This window comes from Aphelocoma coerulescens, chromosome 28 (assembly GCF_041296385.1).
Source record: "Aphelocoma coerulescens isolate FSJ_1873_10779 chromosome 28, UR_Acoe_1.0, whole genome shotgun sequence".
Taxonomy (NCBI): domain Eukaryota; kingdom Metazoa; phylum Chordata; class Aves; order Passeriformes; family Corvidae; genus Aphelocoma; species Aphelocoma coerulescens.
Window position 1 is genome coordinate 3,361,925 of NC_091041.1, and position 20,797 is coordinate 3,382,721.

General features: G+C 59.1%; 1 protein-coding gene across 1 annotated transcript; it reads right to left on the reverse strand.

The window, feature by feature from the left end:
* Positions 1 to 167: 167 nt before the first annotated feature.
* PIK3R2 (phosphoinositide-3-kinase regulatory subunit 2) lies at positions 168 to 20,686 on the reverse strand. Its single transcript, XM_068997358.1, has 16 exons — positions 20,584 to 20,686; positions 12,766 to 13,489; positions 8,653 to 8,745; positions 8,206 to 8,268; positions 7,068 to 7,199; positions 6,664 to 6,865; positions 6,347 to 6,432; positions 5,953 to 6,058; positions 5,758 to 5,856; positions 5,439 to 5,619; positions 5,132 to 5,257; positions 4,725 to 4,867; positions 4,350 to 4,526; positions 4,058 to 4,129; positions 3,664 to 3,834; positions 168 to 3,384 (listed from the first exon to the last, which is right to left on the reverse strand). Exons 2-16 carry the CDS (start codon positions 13,103 to 13,105, stop codon positions 3,192 to 3,194), a joined length of 2,184 nt encoding a protein of 727 aa, XP_068853459.1. The 5' UTR covers positions 13,106 to 13,489; positions 20,584 to 20,686; the 3' UTR covers positions 168 to 3,191.
* Positions 20,687 to 20,797: the final 111 nt, after the last annotated feature.

The following is a 20,797-nucleotide window of genomic DNA, read 5'->3' on the forward strand; positions in this document are numbered from 1 at the left end:
TTTCCGATCGTTTCTCAGCCCTGGTCCTCACGTGCGCCAGCCCTGCAAACCCAGGGAGCACAATCCTGGCAGGATGGGTCACATCCTGCACCCAGCCCAGGAACTGGGGCACAGCCCTACCACCCTCCCGCCCCCGCACAACCTCCCACAGCAATCCAGCAGCCTGGTTCATTTAACTCTGTTTATTTCTTTCTTCTTCTCTTTTTTTTTTTTTTGGTTGTTTTTTGTGGGTTTTTTCGAAGTACCGTACAAAAAAAAAAATCCTCTTACAGTAACAAATACTGGGTTTACATTAGTAAACATCAACAGAAAGAGCAGAGAGCACTACTGCTGGTAACGGTACAGCTCGGGGGGCAGGTTATTCTTTATTGCATATACCTAGAAACTAAAACCTCACGCAGCCGCCACGTCCTCTCCGAGCACAAAGCTGACACCAGAGCCCTTGGGGGTTAAATGGGGGAGCCTGGAGGCCCCCGAGCAGGGACATGGAGGGATGAGCCCCAAACTGTGCCCCGGGGAGCAGGAAGAGCCACGTGGCACCCATGGGACGCAGGTGTGTGGCTCGGCTGGGGGACGTGGGGGTCACAAGCAGCAAAGCACAGCCCAGCGCCTCGAAACACGGCCGGGTTCAGAACGAGCCAAAGCAGCAAAGGACAAATCACAACGAGCTTATGCTGGGGGAGCTCCAGGTGGGGCTTCCACCCCGGGGAGAGCAGGGAAAAGCTGCTGTTCAGGGAGCCAAGTGAAGCACCATCAGGGAAAGGCAGCCCTGCGGAAGGGCATCTTCCTCCTCGTCGTACACAGGACGTGAGCAGTGCCCTGTCAAGGACAGGCTGCCAGCAGGCAGGGAAGGCAGTGCTGGAAGGTGCAGAGGGGTGACCATGACACCCCTTGGGCTGCGGCTGGACAGCAGGAGGGGACAGCATGGGGAGAACAACAGAAATTCAGCCAAAAGGATAAAAACACAGGATAAAGAGAAGCTGGAATTTCCCTGGGCAGCAGAGCCAGGTGAGCACCAAGCGAGTGTTGACAGGTGACAGCTTCAAGCTGAGACTCTCCCGGATGCTCAGCAGGTCCTGGCATGAGCCGGGAGCAAACCCCCCAGCAGGACTGGCCCCAAGCTCACGTTGAGGGGTGGTGGTCAAAGAACGTGGACCCCATGGGGTGAGAGGCTGAGGATCCCATCTGCCTGCATCCTGTCCTGTGATGTGGGGATGTGGGGATGTGCTGGAAGTGCAGGGACAAGCACAGGACCAGCAGAGTCCCCAGGCTGAAAAGGTGTGGGACACTAATAAAGCTTTGGAGTGTTGGTGCAGCCCCCCTGGCCACTCCACAGGAGGCCTCTGGAGAGTGCTGTGAGGACTGAGCGTCCCTGCCCCAGTCCCATGTGCCCTCATCTCTCACATGCCGAAGCCCCAACTATTCCCTTAATTATCCCTGCCAGCTTTTCCCAAGTGATCCCCAAAACAAACCACAGCTCCCCCAACTCACTGCCTGCACCTGAGCACCAAACACTGACAAACGAGACCCAAAACCAGGGCCCAGGGCCTGGAGAGGACATGCAGGGAACGGGGGCTGTACAGTTGAGCATGGGAGAGCTGCCACAAGCAACCAGGAATGGGATGTTTGCTCCAGCAACCCCAGCTCCAGAAGGATCTGGGGACCTGCCCAGACCAAGGCAAGCAGCAGAGCAAGCCGGGGAGGGAGGGACAGCATGGTCCCCGACGCAGGTGGCACATCAAGGACAGGATGCAGGCACAGCACGAGCACAGAGCACCCCATGGATCCGGCAGAATCCAAGCTGCAACGGGAAACAGAAGCACCAAAGTCCATGGCATCCACCAGCCTGTCCCAAGGAGGAGCCTCTGAGAGGGAACGAGCCACTCTGGCAAATCAAGAGGACCAAGAATGCTCTCCTCCAGCCAGGCAGCCGAGATAAACCAGGAAAACAAATGCCACCACAGCCTCAACTCTCAGCTCAGCTTTTAAAGCTCTTCCAGGCCCACCTGGGCTGCCCTGGGGCCCTCTGAGCTCAGACACAGCGCCCTGCCCGCAGCAGCCAGCTGTGGTGGGCAGCCCTGCCCGGCCCCCATACAGTACCCACGATAGTAAGTGCTTTGCATTCGTAGTTCACCATCATGCAGATACACTTCAGCATGCCTTGGGCCCCGCAGACGTGTCCTCCTGCAGCAGAGAGGTCCTTCATTCCAGGTAGGGCTCGTAGTGTGTGCTGGACTCCGGCCCTCTCCTGCTTCAGCTGCAGGGCCCGAGGCTGTGGCAGCCTGGCAGCTGCTGCCCACGCTGGGGGTGGCACTGGGGGCTCAGCAAACACCAGCACCAGGGGAGCAGCCGGTCACAAAAAGAACCATATTTACAGAGCTACAGTCAGCTTCAACGGGTTACGTGTGCAGAGTCACCGAAACCGGCCGGAAACAACGAGCTGTGCATCCCACAGATGCTGCCAGGAAAAACACGGGTACCAACACGGATTTCACAGCTTCACTGGCACAACTAAGGCGGGAGATTCACGGCTAAGCTGATCCTCCCTGCCCAGGCAGCAACACTCCAGAGGTGGCTATGACAGGAGGGAATGGTGGCGAGGTGGGGCACAGCACGGAGCGAGGATCTCGGCCGGGGAGCCCCACGGAGGTTCTCCTTCCTAAGTGTGTCTCTGCATGCAAGAGCAGCACCCCTCGTACCAGACACCATCACAGCCTGCGAGGCCACCAAGGGAAGCGAGAGTGAAGGATGCACACACTCAATGGAGCCTCCTCCTCCGCCTCCTCCAGTGTCCAGGCAGGGAACCCCTCGGGCACAGCACCGAGGAATCAGGAACCAAAGCTCTACAGTGATGCATAGCGGGGCGACCTGCCAGCAAGAAGGGGATCTGACCTGCTTATCAGGGAAGGGGAGGGGGCTGTGCTTGCCCCCAGCAATTCAATCACAACTGGATCCCACCTCCTAGAGGCTGGAGCCCACTGGGAATCTACAGCCCAGCCTTTCTGTCCCATCAGCCAACACGGGTTTCAGCTACTGACCAAGAAGGACATCAGGAACGGTCACAGACATCTCAGAGGCTCTGAAGGAGCAGGAGCACAGAGACTCAACTATACAGGGTGCAAGAGTCCAGAGCCAGAAAGCAGCGCCCTGGGGAGAAGCTGAAGGCAGCTGTTGTGTTGTGTATGGGCTGCTCATCTGGCTGGTGGCTGGGAAAGGACCGGGTGAGCCAGCGTGACATTCAGGGAGTCATTGTGCTGCACCAGGGACGTGTGCTTGTAGTGCAAGACCAGGTCCTTGAGGGAGGCGTAGAGGTTGTAGGGTTCAGCGAACCCATAGCCCGTCGCTGTCTTGTAGATCACGCAGTGCTTGGTGTCACCATCCACCCTGCCAGGGAGACATGGGAGCCTGGGTCAGCAGTGGGAAAGGGACAGAGGAGCATGAGCAGGGCCACCAAAGCAATGTAAAGATACACCTGGCCCTGGCAGGAGAAGCCAAGGCAGATGGGAGCTGTCACCTCCAGGATCTGGCATGCGGAAGGTGGAGCGATGTGCGAACACAGCCCCGTCCAGCCCCATCCCATCCCATCCCATCCCATCCCATCCCATCCCATCCCATCCCATCCCATCCCATCCCACCCCGCCCCACCTGCACAGGGATACTCACACCACGGAGCAGGCGTAGCAGCCCTTCTGGCTGCTCTCACGGATCAGGAAGGTGCCGTCCCGTTTCCCGCACAGCATCTCCTCTGCCTGCACGCGGTTGATCTTCCCCACGTACCACGTCCGCTCCTCGTGGTGGGGCAGCTCCTCCTCGTCATCCATCATGGAGTACTGGCTGCAGTCGAGCACAGGCAGGGTCAGACTCCCTGAATCTGGGCACAAGGCTCCCACACCACCCCCACACTGCTAGCTACCATCGCCCATCTGGCAGGGAAGACATCTTCATCCCCCGGGCAGGAAGCTGGGATTTACCCAGGGCTGCAGCACAGCCAGAACCAGCTGGCAGCCCGCGCTCCCACATCCCCCAAACCCCACAAGCACAACAGCAGGACACTCACTCCTCTGTCTCGTTCTTGATGCCCAGCCACTCGTTGATCTTCTTCTGTCGGGCACCCTTCTGCGTCAGCCACCTGGGGAAGGAGGGCAGAGCTGAGCGCAGCTGCGGCGAGCCCCGGGCGCGGCCGTCACCAGAGGGCAGCAGCCGCCGCTGCCAGGGACCGCCGAGCCCCGAGGCCGTGCTGCGGGAGCGGCTCCGGCCCCCAGCGGGCTGCGAGCCGGTCCGACGAGCCCCGGAGCCCCGGAGGAGGCGGCCGGCTGGCTCCCGGGCCGCGCTGCGGGGGCACTACGTACACCAAGTACTGGTCCCGCAGCTTGCGCAGCTGCATCAGGTCTGGCTTGAGGCTGTTCATGCGCTTGTCGATCTCCCGGTTCTCCGAGGCTTGTTTCTTCAGGTCCTGCTCCAGCTTCATCTTGCTGTCGTGGATCTCTGTGATGCGGGACTTGAGCTTCTCAGAGTTCATGAGGATCCTGGGAGAAAGAGGGGGGTTTAGGCTGTGAGCCAGAGTGGGGGAGGTGGAGGAGGCAGCCTGCCAGCTCCAGCCCACAGCACGCTGCTGGAGAGACAAGGAGTCCGCGTGCCTCGGCTCTGTGCTGAGCCAGGAGGATCCTTCCAGCCCCTGGAGCCCTTCTCCAGGCAGGGCAGGCCACCACCACCCTCATCCTCACCGTTGCACCTCCTTCTCGTTGCCCTCCCTCCGGAAGCGCTCGATGTACTCCTTGCTGCACTTCTCCTGTGTCTGACACTGCTCCTCAAAGATCTTGATCGTCTCGTTGAAGGCCTCGATTGCCGTCCTCTTCATCTGCAGCTCCTGGGAGAGAAGGGAGGGAAAAGCTGAGGAACATTTCTGCACATTTGCATCCCCTCTTTCAACTTCCCCAAAGCAGCTCTGTCCTTGCTGCAGGCAAAATATCCCCCTCCTCAAAGCACATCCTCTGGGGAGTCCCTGCAAGTCCATGAGCTGACAAATGGGGCAGCAGGTGCCCAGTCTCTGGTCTCCCCTGTGCACAGCAGGGTGGCTGCCAGCACTCAGGGGGTGACAGAGCAGCCCGTGGGGAAGGCAGTGCCCACGTACCTGGGACGTGCGCGTGTACTCCTCATACAGCAGGTCGTACTCCCAGCTCTTGTCCTGGTATTGCTGGTGATAAACCTTCAGCTGCTCCCCCACAGCTTCCACGCTGTCCTCCTTCACCACCTGGTCCTGCCACAGGCACAGCCGCAGTCAGGACCTGCTCCAGCTGGTCCCACAAAACCCCACAACAAAACATCCCAGCACACGGGGAGAGGGATGGGACATGGGCATCTACCAAAGGGGCAGGGATGGATGAACAAACGCCCCTGGTTCAGGCTGTGCTTGCCAGCCGTGTCCCTGTATGCCTCACCTGCTGGTACTTGGAGATGGGGTAGAGCAGCCTGGTGTCCAGCTTGGCGTTGTACTGGGCGAGCGACTCGTGCCGGTAGTGGGTGATGAGTTCCACCACAGAGCCGAAAGTCAGGGGCTCCGAGAAGCCGTACTTGCCCTCCCGATGGAAGATCTTGATCAGCTTGTTATTGCCTCCCTTCCTGTAGTGGAGGGGAGAGGAGAGGGTGCTTACCACCACCCCAGCACCCTACACCAGCCAGAGATCTTGGCATCCCTGCAGCTGGGACATGTCCCAAGAGCTGCACCCCAGAGGCTCCCAGAGGATCCCAGAGCCCTACCTGAGCGTGAGCGTGTATTCCCCCTGGATCTTGCTGGAGGCATCACGCACCAAGAAGGTCCCATCTGGTGTGTCCCGAAGCTTCTCGTTCACCTCCTCCCTGCAAGGAACAGGATTGTCACGGCCTGTGAGGTGGCCCCAAGGCTCTCCTGATGGACAGGGCACCCCAGGTGTGAGCCTCCAGTCACCCCCTTACCGAGAAATGTCCCCCCAGTACCACTCGGCGTCCTGCAAGGGCGCGTTGTTCCCATTGGCCAGGCTGGCTGCGCTGGGCTTTGGCTTCGGCGGTTTGGGAGGCAGGGCTGTGAGAGCAGGAGGATTGAAACAGGGTGAGCCCGAATCCCAGCTCCCCACTGGCAATCCCTTGGAGTGCTGAGTCTCCCTCCCTGTAGTGACTGGCCCAGGAAGGCCCCTTGGCCACTACATTGCCTGGAGCTGCTCCAGGCACATCTCCAGTAGCTCAACACCTTGAGCCGGCCTCCAGGCACAGCTGGGCTATCAAAACGCCCTCAGCAACCCAGCTGTGGGGGCAGAGAGTCCACACCCACAAATGCCAGCGCCCCAGGCCCCAAGGAGGGGTATTGCAATACCTGGAGGCAACTGTTCCGGCTCCAGCTCCTTTGCCTGCAGAAGTGTCTCCAAAAACAGCACAGAGAAGTCAGGGCTCAACTCTGGGCTGCAGGGAGAGAAGAGGCAAGTTAAGAACAGCAGTTGCGGAGGAGAACTGCTCCCAGGTCCCCTGGGGTCAGCTGGTTCATCCCAGCTGCCAGACCCCAGGCTGACACCTCTGAGTGCTGCCAGCAGTTTAACCCCACATGCAGCCCTGCTGTTCCAGGCTGGACTCCTCATCCTGGCAGGCACAGTGGCTGATGCTGGGAACACTGCTGGAACCAAAAGCCTCACGTACCTGGCGCCAGGCAGCCGAAGGAGAAGGGGGCCGAAGATCTCTGCCAGGGCCCGAGGGTGGAGGCTGTTGCTCTCGGCCTGCTGCGATACCTTCCCCAGATGCCGGAGCAGGAACTGCAGGGTGAGCGTGTTCTGCAGCGGGACCGCAGGCGACTCCAGGGCCAGCTGCAGCTGCTTCCGGCAATTCTCTGGCTGGGGGATCTCTGGGGAGAGAACAAGACACGAGGGAAGAGCTGGGACAGCCGGCACCACTCTCCACGCTCCGGCTGCGTCACAGCGCAGGAGCGCTGGCAGCGGTGGGGGCCATGTGCCAGGCCCCAAAGGGACAGGGATTATTTTAATATCCCAGATGTGTCCATCCCGCCCAGCTGCCCATTCCCAAGGCAGCCAAGGGGAGGCCCTTACCCTGCAGGATGCGAAGGATGTCTCCGTGCACCGACACTGGCACCACGGGGGAGGGCAGGTCCTGCAGGTAACCTCGCAGTGCCTCACCCAGGGAGTGCACGTCCAGGGGCTCCAGGTCACCCAGGGTCCAATCTGCCAGGGCACAGATTTCCCATGGGAGGTGGACACAGAACTGCACACCCAGCTGGCAGCTCTGGTGCTGCCAACACCCATCCCAGAAACCATCACACACCAGCCAGCTATCATGGGACACAGCACCACGAGGGAGCTCAAGCAGCCCTCGGGCAGCCCATGTGACAGAGGATGCCTGAAGTGCACCCCTGAAATCAGCTGGCTCTGGGAACCCTGGCAGCTCCTTTGGGAGAGGGCAGAGGTCATTTTGGGTACCCACACCCTTTGCCATGAGCCCCAACACAGGAATTCTAGGCAGCCATAGCTTGGGTGAGAGTTTTACTCCCCACTGCCAGCAAGAGTTGAGCACAGACTGGGCAGCCACACACTGAACCGAACGGGGAAAATACCTCCCTCGAACACAGGATTTTGGGAAGCACATAAAGCCTGTCCCTCGCTCCTGCGAGAGCGCAGCCCGGGCTGACAGCACCGCGTGGTTGGGGTTTGCGGAAACGTCTGCGGGAGGGAACTCGCCAGCGTGGTGCCGGATGAGGCCCCAGCCCAGCCGAGAGACAGACGGCTCCCAGGGCTCCCCGGCAGAGACATCAGCTGCCAGCACCATGGAGCCATGGCTCCAGCCACCAAGCTGAGCTCAAAGATCCTCCCCTGCTTTTAGTGGCGTGACAGAGCCAGACGAGCCTCCAGCAGCCCATCAGCAGAGCACCCCAAAGACAGCGGGTGACAAGCACAGGGGTTCACTTGTTTGCCTGCAAGTCTCTGAGTAGCACCACATCCCTTTGTTGCCCCCCACGGATGGTGCCAGAATCCCCTCTGTCCCATCCCTTCCACGCAGGACAAGGCATTTTGGGATGGGGAACAGCCCAGCCCCAGAGGCAGCGTGCTGGGAGTCAGGAACTGCCGGGGACAGGCGAGCCTGGCCTGGATTGCATTACTGCTGGCGCTGTCACATCCACTAATCTCCTCCATCTGAGCCGATTCGCCTCCACCGCGCCGAGCTGGTTCTTACCGGTTCTCAGCGCCTGCCTCAGTTCGGAGCCAGATGTCCTGTACAGCATCTCGCTGTCCAACCCTGTGGAAGGGGGGACACTGCTGTCAGCTCCAGCACAGGCATCGTTTCAGTGCCAGCCAATGGCTGTGCCACGGCCAACCAGGCCTGGACGGTGTCCAAGCCAAACCCCTGCAGAGTCTGGCCCCTGGGTGGCCCCCCAGGACACCCGGTTCAGTGGCCCCATTTCTCCACCATGGCACAGATCCAGGCTGTAAGCGCTTCCCAAACCCCAGCACCCACCCAGAGTGTGTAGGTGCTCAAACCAATCACCCTCATAGGCCTCAGCAGCTCAACCCAGGGAGAAACATGAGAGCAGCTGTTTCCTGTGTGTCCTACAGAGCTCAGCTCCCATTGTGGGTTTTTGGGGTGTATCAGCCCCCCCAGTGCTCAGCATTGCCCCCTTACCTTTCTTCTCAATAGCTTCCACCAGCTTCACCAGGAGAGGCGGAGCAACCTCGGGAGGGCTGAACTGCTCCTGCAAGTCCGGGAGAGGAGACCCTGGGGGAGAGGGAGGGAGAGAAGGGCTCAGCACCAGCTCAGCCCTCAGCAGCAGAGCTGGGCCAGGGAACAACCCAGGCAACTCCCAACAGGAGCAAGGAAAGCCGTGGCCCCTGCTGTGAGGCTGTGACCCAGGCAAACACAGCATGGTGCCTGCGAGGAACCTGCCCAGGAGCCAGCACAGCCCTTGTTGAGCTCCAGCCCTGACTGGGTGTGCGCAGGGAGATCTCTACTGCTCCCTGCAGAGGCCTGGAGACAGAGCCCATCCCCCTGGGAACTCGCACCCCCCCGGGCAGGCAGGACAGGGGTTACCAGGGCTCCTGGAGCTCAGGGCTGGGTCCCTGCCCAGCACAGGGGCTGCGCAGGGCTGGCAGCGGAGCGGGGCCAGGGAGCTCGATTTGCTCGTCGTGGTGAGCTGTGATTAATCCAGCGATTCAGACAGAACGCCATGTCAGCAAATTCCTGCCCTTGATTGCTCGTTTAACATGGAAACCGGCCCTGTGCCTCCCCCTCCCCGTGAGCCCACAGCCTCTGTGCAAGCTGCTACAGGGCAGACAGCTACAGGGCAGACAGACCAGGGTCCCCCCATTCCTGGGGGATGTGCAGCCCCGTGTCGGGTGGTATTTCACTGCCACTTTCAGAAGATCTTGAGGTTCTGGCTCCAGGCACCCCCTTCCTCCGTGCATGCCGGGGCAGGAGCACACAGGCCTGGCTGAGGAGCTGCCAGCAGGAGGTTTGCTGAAGGATAAGCGGTGCCAGGCTCTATCCCGCTTCCAAAGGAGCACCAGCCGGAGCAGGAGGCTCCTCTGGGCTGGTTCACAGCACCCGGCAGACCCTGGGGAGCCCACAGTGGGTGAGGACACCCAGCACGCTCCACTCTGCAGAGGCAGAGCCAAAAGGCTGCTCCCCGTTGCGAAACAGCTCCGTTGTCATGGATCTGACCCGAACTCGCCTGGTGTGGTCTCACCACGAGGCACAGCAAGCTGGAACTGCGCACCCAGCTCAGCCTCCTGCACCCACGGGCTCGAGGGGAGATGGAACAGCCATGGGAAGGGAAGCACACGGGTCAGGCACCCAGCAGCTCTGCAAGAGCCTGTGCTACTGGGGCGGGGGGGACAATCCCCCCCTGGAGCGAGCCCCTGGGCACGGAAAGGGGCATGGTGCGGGTCGGGGTGGGGAAGCTGCAGGCAAGCTTCCAGGCTGGCAGCTCCCAGCCTGACCCTTGGGAAGGGCTGAAGGGAGAGTAAATACTGGCGCTGCCCACGTGGCCCGGCCGGGAATGTGCTGCTTCAGCAGGCAGCAGCTTGTCTTTTTTTGTCAGGCACAGAGCTGGAGCCAGCAGCGACTCCTGAGCCTGCCGGGCCTCCGGGCTGGGCTGCCGCGAACAAGGCTGCTCACAGCACGGCCCGGGCAGCTGCGGAAATATTCCCGAGCCGCATTTTCCGCTCGTGTTCTCTGCGGAAGGCAAACACCAGCAGCTCGTAAATCCACTGGCAGAACATGCTGGGTCTCGCTGCTCTGCGCGGCCAGCCCTGCTCCCGGGCTGCGGGACAGCTGTGGCACTGGCCCTGCTCCACGAGTGACACTGAGGGGCTAAGGGGTCCCTGCCAGCCAGGGCAGGACCTGGGAAGCAGGGAAGGAGCTTTGTGGGGCAGCCAGGAGACGGTTCTGCACCTCCTTAAGTGCAGACCATGAAGAAATAAGACAGGCTTGGCTCAAATATGGTTTTTCCATTGCAAAAATGTGTCTCCCCAGCAGAATACAGAATACAGAAATAAAGAATCACAGAATATCCTGAGCTGGAAGGGACCCACAAGGATCTTCAAGACCAGCTCTTAAGCGAATGGCCCATATGGGGATCAAACCTGCAGGCTGAGTGTAGAATGTCTCTGGGCATTTGAACTGCCTCCCTGCAGGCCGTGCCTGTGCCCAGAGTGGAGGTTGGCTCTGGGGATACACCCACAGGGGACAGGGACAGGCTGGCACTGCCTTCACGTGCCCTGGTACCCCACCCTCCATCCCTGGGCAGAGGCCAGCTTTTGGTTTCCTTCCCAAATTTATCTTTTCTGTGTTTCAGGAGCTTTGGCACGTATCTTTTTCCACCTCCCAGAGACCCCACCGGTGGCTTTGATGGCCCAGACACGCCTCCACCAAGCCCCCTTGAGAAGAGGGGAGAGCCGATGAGGGCAGAAATCCAGCCCCCGAGGGAGCACCGGGCTGGATGCAGGCGAGGCCAGCACATCCAGCACAGAGCACATCCCAGGCTCCCAAGAGAAGCTGCTTTCTTGGAAAGGCAGGTTGTGAGCGGGATGACTCAGGTCAGGCTCTGGCTGCCAACCCAAACGCACACAGGGCCCGGCCACATTCCCACCCTGCGGAGATGTTTCCTGGGGCCACCCCTCTGGCTCTGGGAGCAGGAGAGAGCGAGGCAGCTGCAGGGAGCTGCACCAGCCCCACAACCCCGGTTTCGTAAGACCCCAGAGGTATTTTCACATAGCCAGAAGTATCTGCCGGGGTAGCCGTGGCTCCCAGGCAGAGAGAGATGGGGAGGACGCAGCAATGCCAGCTGGGAGCGTTCCCTGGCACCCTCCCCAGCTCCTGCTGCTGACCCCACTCCTCCCATGTACACCAGCATGAGATCTTCTGCAAGGCATGGGAAGGCAAAGTGTGGCTGTCACCCCTCAGAGAATCCCGGAATGGTTTGGATTGGAAGGGACCTTAAAAGATCAGCCAGTTAAAACCCCCCTACCATGGGCAGGGACACCTTCCACTAGATCAGGTTGCTCCAAGCCCCAGCCAGCCTGACCTGGAACACTTCCAGGGATGGGGCAGCCACAGCTGCTCTGGGAAACCTGTGCCAGGGCCTCACCACGCTCACAGTCAGGAATTTCTTCCTAATATCTAATCTAAATCTCTCCCTCTTTTAATTTAAATCTTCCCCCTTGTCCTATCACTATCTGCCTGTATAAGAAGCCTCTCTCCCTCTTTTATATAAGCTCCCTTTAAGTACTGCAAGGCCACAGTAACATCTCCCAGATCCTTCTCTTCTCCAGGTGAGCACCCCAGCTCTCCCAGCCTGTCTCCACAGCAGAGGGGCTCCAGCCCTCGGAGCATTTCCATGACCTCCCCTGGACTCACTCCAACAGGTCCACATCTTTCTTGTGCTGAGGACTCCAGATCCAGACTCAGCACTGCAGGTGGGGATCTCACAAAGGAAGAGTAGAAGGAGGGAAACCAGGGGCTGCTGAGCCCTGGCCACAGGGTTTATGTGCCTGGGAGCCAAAAAAAAGAGGCTAAGAGCAGGCAGATGCCACAGCTCCACAGGCAGGGCTGAGGCACGTTGGCTCTCCCGGACCGGGTCCGTGCCAAGGCCAGGCCGGCTGGGAGGCAGCTGCAGGTGCAGGACAGCCCATGCCCAGCCCCAGGGTGGCTGCCCGGCCCCAGCGAGGGCTCAGCGACCCGCGGGGAGGGCTGGCTGCCAGGCAGACAAGCAATTAGCTCCAGTTCTCAGAAGCGCTCTTTTAGACCCTGACTTTTCTCCTCTTGCCCAGAGACAAGTAATTGTGTCTCTCAGCAGGGCTGAGCAGCTCTTGGCAGGGAGCACTGCCCCAGGCACTGCAGAGTCGGGGAGGTGGTGGCTGGGAGAGGTCAGGACTTACCCTGAAGGGAGGCAGCCTGGCAAAAGTCAGTGGAGCAGGGAGAGGGACCATGGGGATCCTGGCTGATTGCACAACAGAGAAGGAGAAAGATCTTGGAGCGGTAAGAGTGGGACAAGGCTTGCCCCAGGAAGCTCTGCTGAGCAGATTGGCAAGCTGGAGGAACAAAGTGCTTCTCTCTGGGCCAGGACTGAGAGAGGCCGGCTTTTGGCTGCGACTCAACTGCATTGCTGCTGGTGGGGCAATCCAGTGCTGCTGAGCTGAGGGTTTCACTGCTGTCCTACAAAGCCACTCACACACTCTCATCTGTCATACAGTGAGACTGGAGGTGTCCCGGAGCAACAGGGAACAAAGCAGGGCTTACCTTGCTCGAGAGCCTCGGGCAGCCGGCAGCCGCTGGCCCCCGGCGTGGCGGGCAGGGGTCTCTGCACTCGGGGTCGGTGCGAAGGGACGGCGATTTTCACCGGCCCCACGTACTCCACGTAGGTGCCAGGAAAGTCCCCCTTCTGCTTGGTGCGCTCGTTGACGCCCAGGATCCACCCGATCTGATTGGGGGTCTGCTCGTCTCCATCTTTGAAGCCCAAGGCTTGCAGGGCCCCCTTGCTCACGACCAGGATGTCTCCGGGCAGCAGGTCAATGTCCTCCTCGCGCTCCTTGCGGTAGGGGTAGAGCGCGCGGTACTGGAAGCCGTCGGTGCTGCCCATCCTCTCTGCCGGGGGAGAAGGGCTCTGAAGGGTGAGGCAGCACGTTCCAGGTGGGAGAGGAGGGCCCTCAGAGGCAGCTCTCCCCCATCAGCACTCTGAACTGTCTCTGTGTGAACCGGCACACCAGGAGCCTGGTCTGGGTGCCCCGGAGCGCTTAGGTGCAGCCCCTTTTCCTTAGCTTGAAACCACGATTCAACCAAATTATGGAGCAAAGGGAGAAGGAGACGAACATAATCCAGCACTGGTGAGCGAGCATGCAGCAAAGAAACCTGAGATCAGAGTCTGTTTCACCAAAAAAGCCAGTCTCTTGGGGTCTGGGGAGGAAAAGCACAGTAGGCTTCCAGCCTGGAATAGCGTGGCACGCTATGTTCCCCTTCCCAGTGCCTGCAAAGAGAAGAAGACTTGTCACTGCACAGCCAGGCACCCCACACCCTTCCAACACGCCAACATTCAAACTAGGGGTTCACCTGAGAGAGGCAGGACTCGTTTCTCTCCTACCTAGCAGCTGATGCTGAGCTCTGGATCCAACCAGGACATGCTAATCCCGATTTACACTCCCAAAAGCAAGTGAGGAGCCAGCGGCTGCGGGCAGGAATGCTGCCTCCTCTCTGCTACAGCCAGGCACCAGCTCTGCATCTTAAAGAGGTTCACCCCTGCTTCTTCAGCTTACCCTCCTCGCAGCACTTATGCAAACAAGGAGACAACAAGTGGGACAAAACAGCCTTTATGCAGGATAACTTTTGCATACAGAAAAGGGTGACCCTGCACCCACCAGCTGCAGGCCCTGAATAGGAGCAGAACAAACAGATTTAACCTTCCCTTGTTAAATCGATTAAATTTCACAGTTCACCTTTACATCTCGCCATGCAATCCCCCACAAAGGCATCTTCTGAAGAGAGCTGCCCACAAATGTAGGTTAACCATGCTTTCAGCAAAAGACGTTCGAGATGCGCTGCCATTCCCACAGAGCAGCACTTCAAAGCTTTGCTCTGAGCAAAAAGTCAATTTTTGAATTTTTCAAAAGCAGCAACAGCATCAAGCACAGGCACGGGTTCTTTTTGCAGAGATGGAGGCAAGAGGAGTTAAAATAATCTTTAGAAGCCTTCAAGTCTACTTAGAGCTCCTGACTGCCTTTCAGCTATTCAGAGAGAAATTGAATATGCTGCCTGCCCTGCCCAGAAATCCACCAAAAAGAATAAACCTGGGTTATAACATGTTGTTGAAGAGATGTACGAGCCGGGACGTTCCCACCAGCCAGGCACGTCCTCTTTTCCCATCCCCTCCTGGCTGCACAGGCCAGTTTTCCACCTCCCTCAGGCAAATCCCAGAGTTCTGGTTCCCGCAGAAATGGCGTGCGGCCGAGGACCGGACCTACAAGGCACCAGGGCAACCAGAAACCAGCCTTCCCAGGGACACCTTGGGCCTGCTGAAACGGTGCAGGTCCTGTTAAAGGCTTGAGCTGTTTTGGCCCAGAAACCACCAAACCCAGCTCAAACTCTTGAGTCTCATCTGAAAACTATTAATGAGCAGGAAGGTGCTTCTCAGGGCTGTGGGAGCTTGGGCAGAGGGAGGCAAGGAGGCAAAGGGAGCCAGGACAACCCTCCCAGAGGGGTCAGTGAACAACCAAGCATGGCACGAAGCCAGGGCTGCCGGTTGGACTCTGTGACAGGCACCAACGGTGGTGATCTGCAGGGTTTCAAAATAACCCTTCCGGGCCAGCAACACCTTACAGCTCATATCAGCTACAAGTCCCTCTTTCCTCCTGCACATGTTATCGCCCCTGCACGTGTCACCACACCTGCACGTGCTGCCACAGCTGCACGTGCTGCCACAAAGTCTGAGACCGGGGTGAGTCCCCCGAGAGGAGCCAGCCCCACCTCTCCACAGCCAGGCTCTCCAGCCCGGCACCAGGGCTCCTTCCCTTGACAAGGACAAAAGGCACAAAGAGGCCATGGCACAGGAATCCTGTGCAGCAGCCAGAGCCCGCACCGCCTGCCTGAGCTCGGGCAGGCGTCCCAGCCGGGCTGTCTTTGCCATGAATGAACAGGCACTGCCCGCGGGGAGGTGAGGCACTTGCGGCCAGAGGCGGGTGGGGAACAGGATTGAGCCTGATCCAGCTTGCTGGAGAGCTTCTCCAGAACTCCAGGAGCAACACCAGACTGCAGAATTCATGGAGAGACTCTACAGAGGTTTCTGATGTTCACAGGGGAAGCAACTCATCCCAGCACAGCTGCTGTGAAAGCTCCCACCATGCTGGGATGGCGGCTGCAAGGAACTCGCAGCAGGGCCTGCATTTCCCCAATCCAACCAGCCCCAGCCAGGAAAATATTACTTCATAATCCACAGCATAAAGAGAGATTTATGACCAGGCTTACTGGCTGCCCCTCTGAGTGCTGCCTGTCAGGGTCCCCCAGAGTGGAGTCACAGTGCCGGGGGCACTGTCTGACTGCCAAGGGCCTGAGTGGCCGCTGCCCGCTGGGCACAGCGCCGGCAGCTCCCCCTCTTCCCGGAGAGGACAGACCCCAGAGTGCACCCAGAGGCAGCAGAGCCCAACCCCAGCAGGGTCGATGGTCCCCCACAGGCACCCCCCCAGCTTCCACCTGCAGATCCCAGCCCCGACTCCAGGCACCTCCGACAAGCCGGTGCAGCTGAAGAGGCTGGAAGGACAAAATGCTCAGGCCTGGCAAACTTGTTCAGTAACTTTTAAAAGCAGATCTGCGTGGAGGGGTGGGAAGAGGAGAGTGACTCTGGAGCACCGAGTGTCTCCAAAGAGCAGGTCCCGCAGCTTCTTCCAACCGACTCCTTCCACAGCCTTCTTCCCTGGGGTGGGAACGCAGGCACAGCTCTGTGCCACCGTGCTCTCCACGTTCCAGCAGGTCACTGGGAACATGAAAAAATCCAGAGAACTCAGAGCCAGGAGATTCCTGGAGAAGTCTCACCTGCTTCCCCCACACTCAGCCCAGGTGGGCACTGAGTGCTCGTGAATATGGGTGGGGAGCCCCCCAGGAGACCCAAATTGTCATGGCTAATGCCAGCACAGTCCTCTCCAGGGGCAACAGTTGTCCTCTGTCCTGCCACGGACCCAGCCAGAGGCTTCCCTGGCTGAGCTGCAGAAAAGCTCTGCACCCTCGGAGAGCAGCTGACGGAGTTTTTGGGGACTGGGAACACACACTTCCCAAAGCCCTGGAACAGCTCTTTGGAGGGAAGGCAGCGCCGAGAGGCCGGGACACGCACGAGCCTGTCGGCTGGAAGCACACCTCCGAGCAGGAGAGAGGGAGCACCTTGCCAAAAGATTTCTGCTGGGCCCAGCTCCAGGTTTGCTCGGCTCTCAGAGAGGAACCTCGTGTGTCTGTGCTGGCGAGCACTTGCTTAGGCTGCTCTGAAAATCCCATGCATCAGACAGCTAAATACCTTTGGTAAATCTATCTCAGCGCCCAGAAACAATCCCTCAATTCATTAACTGCTGTCAATACTTGCTTTGTTTAATACATCGGTTTGAAACAAAAAACACATTACAAGTCTTTTTGTCTGTGCCCAGCACATAAATAAAAGCATCTTAACATTTTAAATGTGGTTCCTGTGCTTTTTAACCCAGTTCCAAACGCAGTTCAAAGTGCAGCTTGAATTGAAGCAAGATTGAGAGTTACTTTCCTTCCAGTGAGGGGAAAGAATGCATAAAAATATTTAAAAGAAGAATATGCTCACAACAGTATACACAGCTCCAACCTCTCCAAGTTACATCAGATCCTCAGCAAGCAAAACAAACACCAGATTGAGTTTTGAACTGCAAGTTAAAGACAAAAAGAACAAACTTTTCCTTTAACAAAAAGAGAAAATAGAACAATGCATTGATGGATAGGAATAAAAATGGACAGGGAATTGCCTGCCACCGTGACATCTGCTGCTGCATCATGTCCTTCTGACCCACACAGCCAGGGCAGCTCTGATGGCCTCACCTCCTGAAGCTGGCAGTGGCAAGCATGTCACAGATCGTGCTGTGCCCACCAGCACCCACAATGCCGAGTGGCAGAGGCAGGGAGGGTAAGAGCTTGGCAACCCCTGATTTATAGCCAGGACAAACAGCACAGCAAATCCCTGTGCTCCCAGGCAGCTTCCCGGGCCTGCTGCCTCCCCAGCAGGAACAATGACTGGAAAAACGACTCACAAGGCTGGAGCCATGAGCGAGGCCATGGAGGAGGCAGCAGTGCCACGAGGAGCTGTGGGGGAAGGAGCCGGGAGAGCCCGCGGGGAGCCGGTGCGGGCGGGAAGCGGAGCTGGACACGCTCCAGCAGCTGCCCCTGGGGAAGCAGCCAGCGGAGCAGGGAGAGCTGGAGCCTGGGCTGGCCACGGCGCTGCCAAGCCAGCTGGTATTTCCTTCCAAACAGGGAAAAGCTGCAGGGGAGGAGGGGAGTTATGCCTGAGCCGTGCCCGAGCCAGGCATGGGACAGCCGAGGCCGTTTTCGCCTCTTCTCTTCCCCAGAAATGCTTCCCAGCCAGCAACAGATCCCCAGGAGCAAGAGATCTCCCAGGAGCAGCAGCTCCTGCCCAGAGCCACAAGCCACTCTGCCAGGGACACAGAGCATTTACTGCTCATGCTTGAGTTTCATTAAATATTTTGCTTTATTTACCAAAGCCCGAGGAAGTGAAGGAATATCTGAAATACTTCACTGAAAAGGTCAATGTCATGGTTAGCAGGGACATGAGGAGCTGAATAAATCAGGAATGACCAACACCTTCCTCACTTTTGGGAGACCACTGGAGGTGCCAGGGACCTCCTGCTCAAAGGCTGGACAGCACCAGAGCACCCCAGGCAGTCTGCACACCGACTCCAAGACTTCTCATACTGTTCAGAGGCTTCTCCAGACACTGAACTTCCTTGCTCCAGCTGAAGCTTGTTCTCTCTTAACCACCTCAGAAACTTTCTCCTCCTCCTCCCTACAAGAGCTTTTTACTTGGCCAGAGACTTTTATTTGCTGGCAGCAAGCAGAGAAGGACCCAGCACCCAACACCAGCCCCATCACCTCACTCCAGGCTGCCTTTACACCATCCCCCATGCAGCAAGCACACACTAATTCCATTTTAGGAGCATTTATGGAGCTGGCTTTAGGGATATAGAAACTCAGGAGCTGTATTTTGGCAAAAAAATTACAGTTCTAAAAAAAACCTGAGTACATGAAAAAAAAAATCCAACTGCTCTTGCTAACTTATCTGCTTAAAATCACATTCCCCAGGGTATTTGGAATTTATATGATTTATTAGCAGCTCTGCACAGCTCAGCAATCACATGAAGTAACCGACGAGGTAAGAAGCACCCAGGTTAATAGACCAGCATGATTTGGATATTGGTGAGAGAGCCAAGACCTTCCAACTTGATAAATCCACCATCCCTTCCTCTGTCTGCTTTTTATCTTCCATTACCAGGCTACTTTAGCTCCAAGCTGCGGCTCCAGAGATTCCCAGAGGAATTAAAAGAGCCCTCGATATTATAAATACTCTTTTTCATTGTAAACACACCCCGGCACTCGGAGCTCTGACACGGCTCCAAACTGGCTCCGCAAACCACTCAGCTCCTCGCCACATTCCAGCTGAGCCGCGCTTTCCCTTCCAACCCAGCACTTTTGTCCAAGAGAGACCCAACTGCGGGCAGAAAGGATTTTCCTGTGTGCTTAAAACCTTGTTCCAGCGAGCTGGGAACGGGGGGTTTTGGGGCACAGATCAGCTTTAGGAGGAACGAGTCCGTGCCACGAACCACGCGGGCAGATGGAAGCACGAGCTGCCCACGTCAAAGAGAGTCACCAAAGAAACCAAACCATGGCTTGGACTTTCCCACATCGTGGAAGGCTGGAGCAGAGGCCAATCCAGCCTCGGGGACACACCAGCCCTTCACATGTCAGGGAAGGGTGGGGGAATGGCCAGGAAAGCAGTGATTTAGGCTATATTTACTCAGCTGTCTCCATTCTCTGCTCTCACAGAGAAAGTCACAGGGCCAGTTCCCCAGCGGCTCCAAGAGCTGCTTGGGAAATCAAAGCCGCACATTAATGGGAGGAGAGGCAGCCACGGCTCCATTGAAAGGCAACGCTGGGGCCACTCCAGCTCTTCACAGCTCTCATTTTTCGACAGTTTTGCCCCCTGGCTTCTTTATCTCCCATTGATCACAGAACCCCAATTTGGGAGGTACGTGACCATGGGAATTTTCCTCCTCAAGGCACTGAGAAATATCCACAGAAGGAGAAGAAATACAATGACCAACCTCCCTGGGAAGCAGTGGGCTGGCTCATCCCAGAGCCAGGGTTTGGGGGATACTATGTTAAGAGAAAGCAAAGACACCCTCGAGCTTAACTTGGCACGTCCAGACGGACAGGCACATCCCTGGGGCACCAGCTCCAGCCTGGGAACCGCTGGGGCCGAACTAACCCCGGGCAGGGGGAACAAACAGAGCTGGGACCTTGGAAGGCCCCTCTGGTTTCACCGCCCCCGGGGGTCCCCAGGAGCCACGGCGATGGGGACTGCACCGTGCTGAGGGGGTCCCTGCACTGTCACCGCTGTGGGGACAGCGGTACGGGGCAGTCTGTGATGGCACTGCTGGGTTGCAGACAACCCGGGGGGAGCGGGGGGCACAGCCCGGGCACCGGGGGGGACAGGGACAGCCCTGGGGGGGATCGGGGGGCACAGAGAGGACACGGAGACAGCCCTGGGGGGGATCGGGGGGCACAGAGAGGACACGGAGACAGCCCTGGGGGGATCGGGGGGCACAGAGAGGACACGGAGACAGCCCTGGGGGGGATCGGGGGGGACAGAGAGGACACGGAGACAGCCCTGGGGGGATCGGGGGGCACAGAGAGGACACGGAGACAGCCCTGGGGGGATCGGGGGGCACAGAGAGGACACGGAGACAGCCCTGGGGGGGATCGGGGGGGACAGAGAGGACACGGAGACAGCCCTGGGGGGATCGGGGGGCACAGAGAGGACACGGAGACAGCCCTGGGGGGATCGGGGGGCACAGACCCGGCACCGGGGGGGACAGGGACAACCCTGGGGGGATCAGGGGGCACAGCCTCGGCACCGGGGTAGACAGGGACAGCCCGGGGGGGGGATCGGGGGGCACAGAGAGGACACGGAGACAGCCCTGGGGTGATCGGGGGGTGCAGCCCGGGCACGGGGGGGGACAGGGACAGCCCTGGGGGGATCGGGGGGCATAGCCCTGGCATCACGACGAAGCCACACGGCAGTGGCACTGCCCTGGCAGTGGGACACCCTGCGCCAGTACCTCCCGAAGGGTCCGAGCACATCCTCGAGGCTGCCCCGTGAGGGACAGAACCTCGGCCCAGGGCCCACCCCGGTGCTCCCCGCCAGGCCCCGGGGCGCCTCACGCTGAGGGGGGTCCCGACGTTCACCCTGGGCCTGGTTCCGATCCCGGGCCGCTCTCCCCGATCCCGATCCCCCCGATCCCCATCCCGCCGTTCCCGGCCCTGTCCCACCTCTCCGCCGGCCCCATCCGCCGCCGCTCGCCTCCAGCCCGCTGCTGCCTCCGGCCCGGCGGAGCCTGGGACAGGCCCGAGCGCCGCCGGAACGGCCCGAACCCGCCCCGGAAACAGCCGACACTAGCCGAGAGAGAACGGAACTGCCCGAACCTATCCCGGAAATAACCGAGAGCGGACGACAGAGGACGGAGCTGCCCGAAGACTCCAGCCC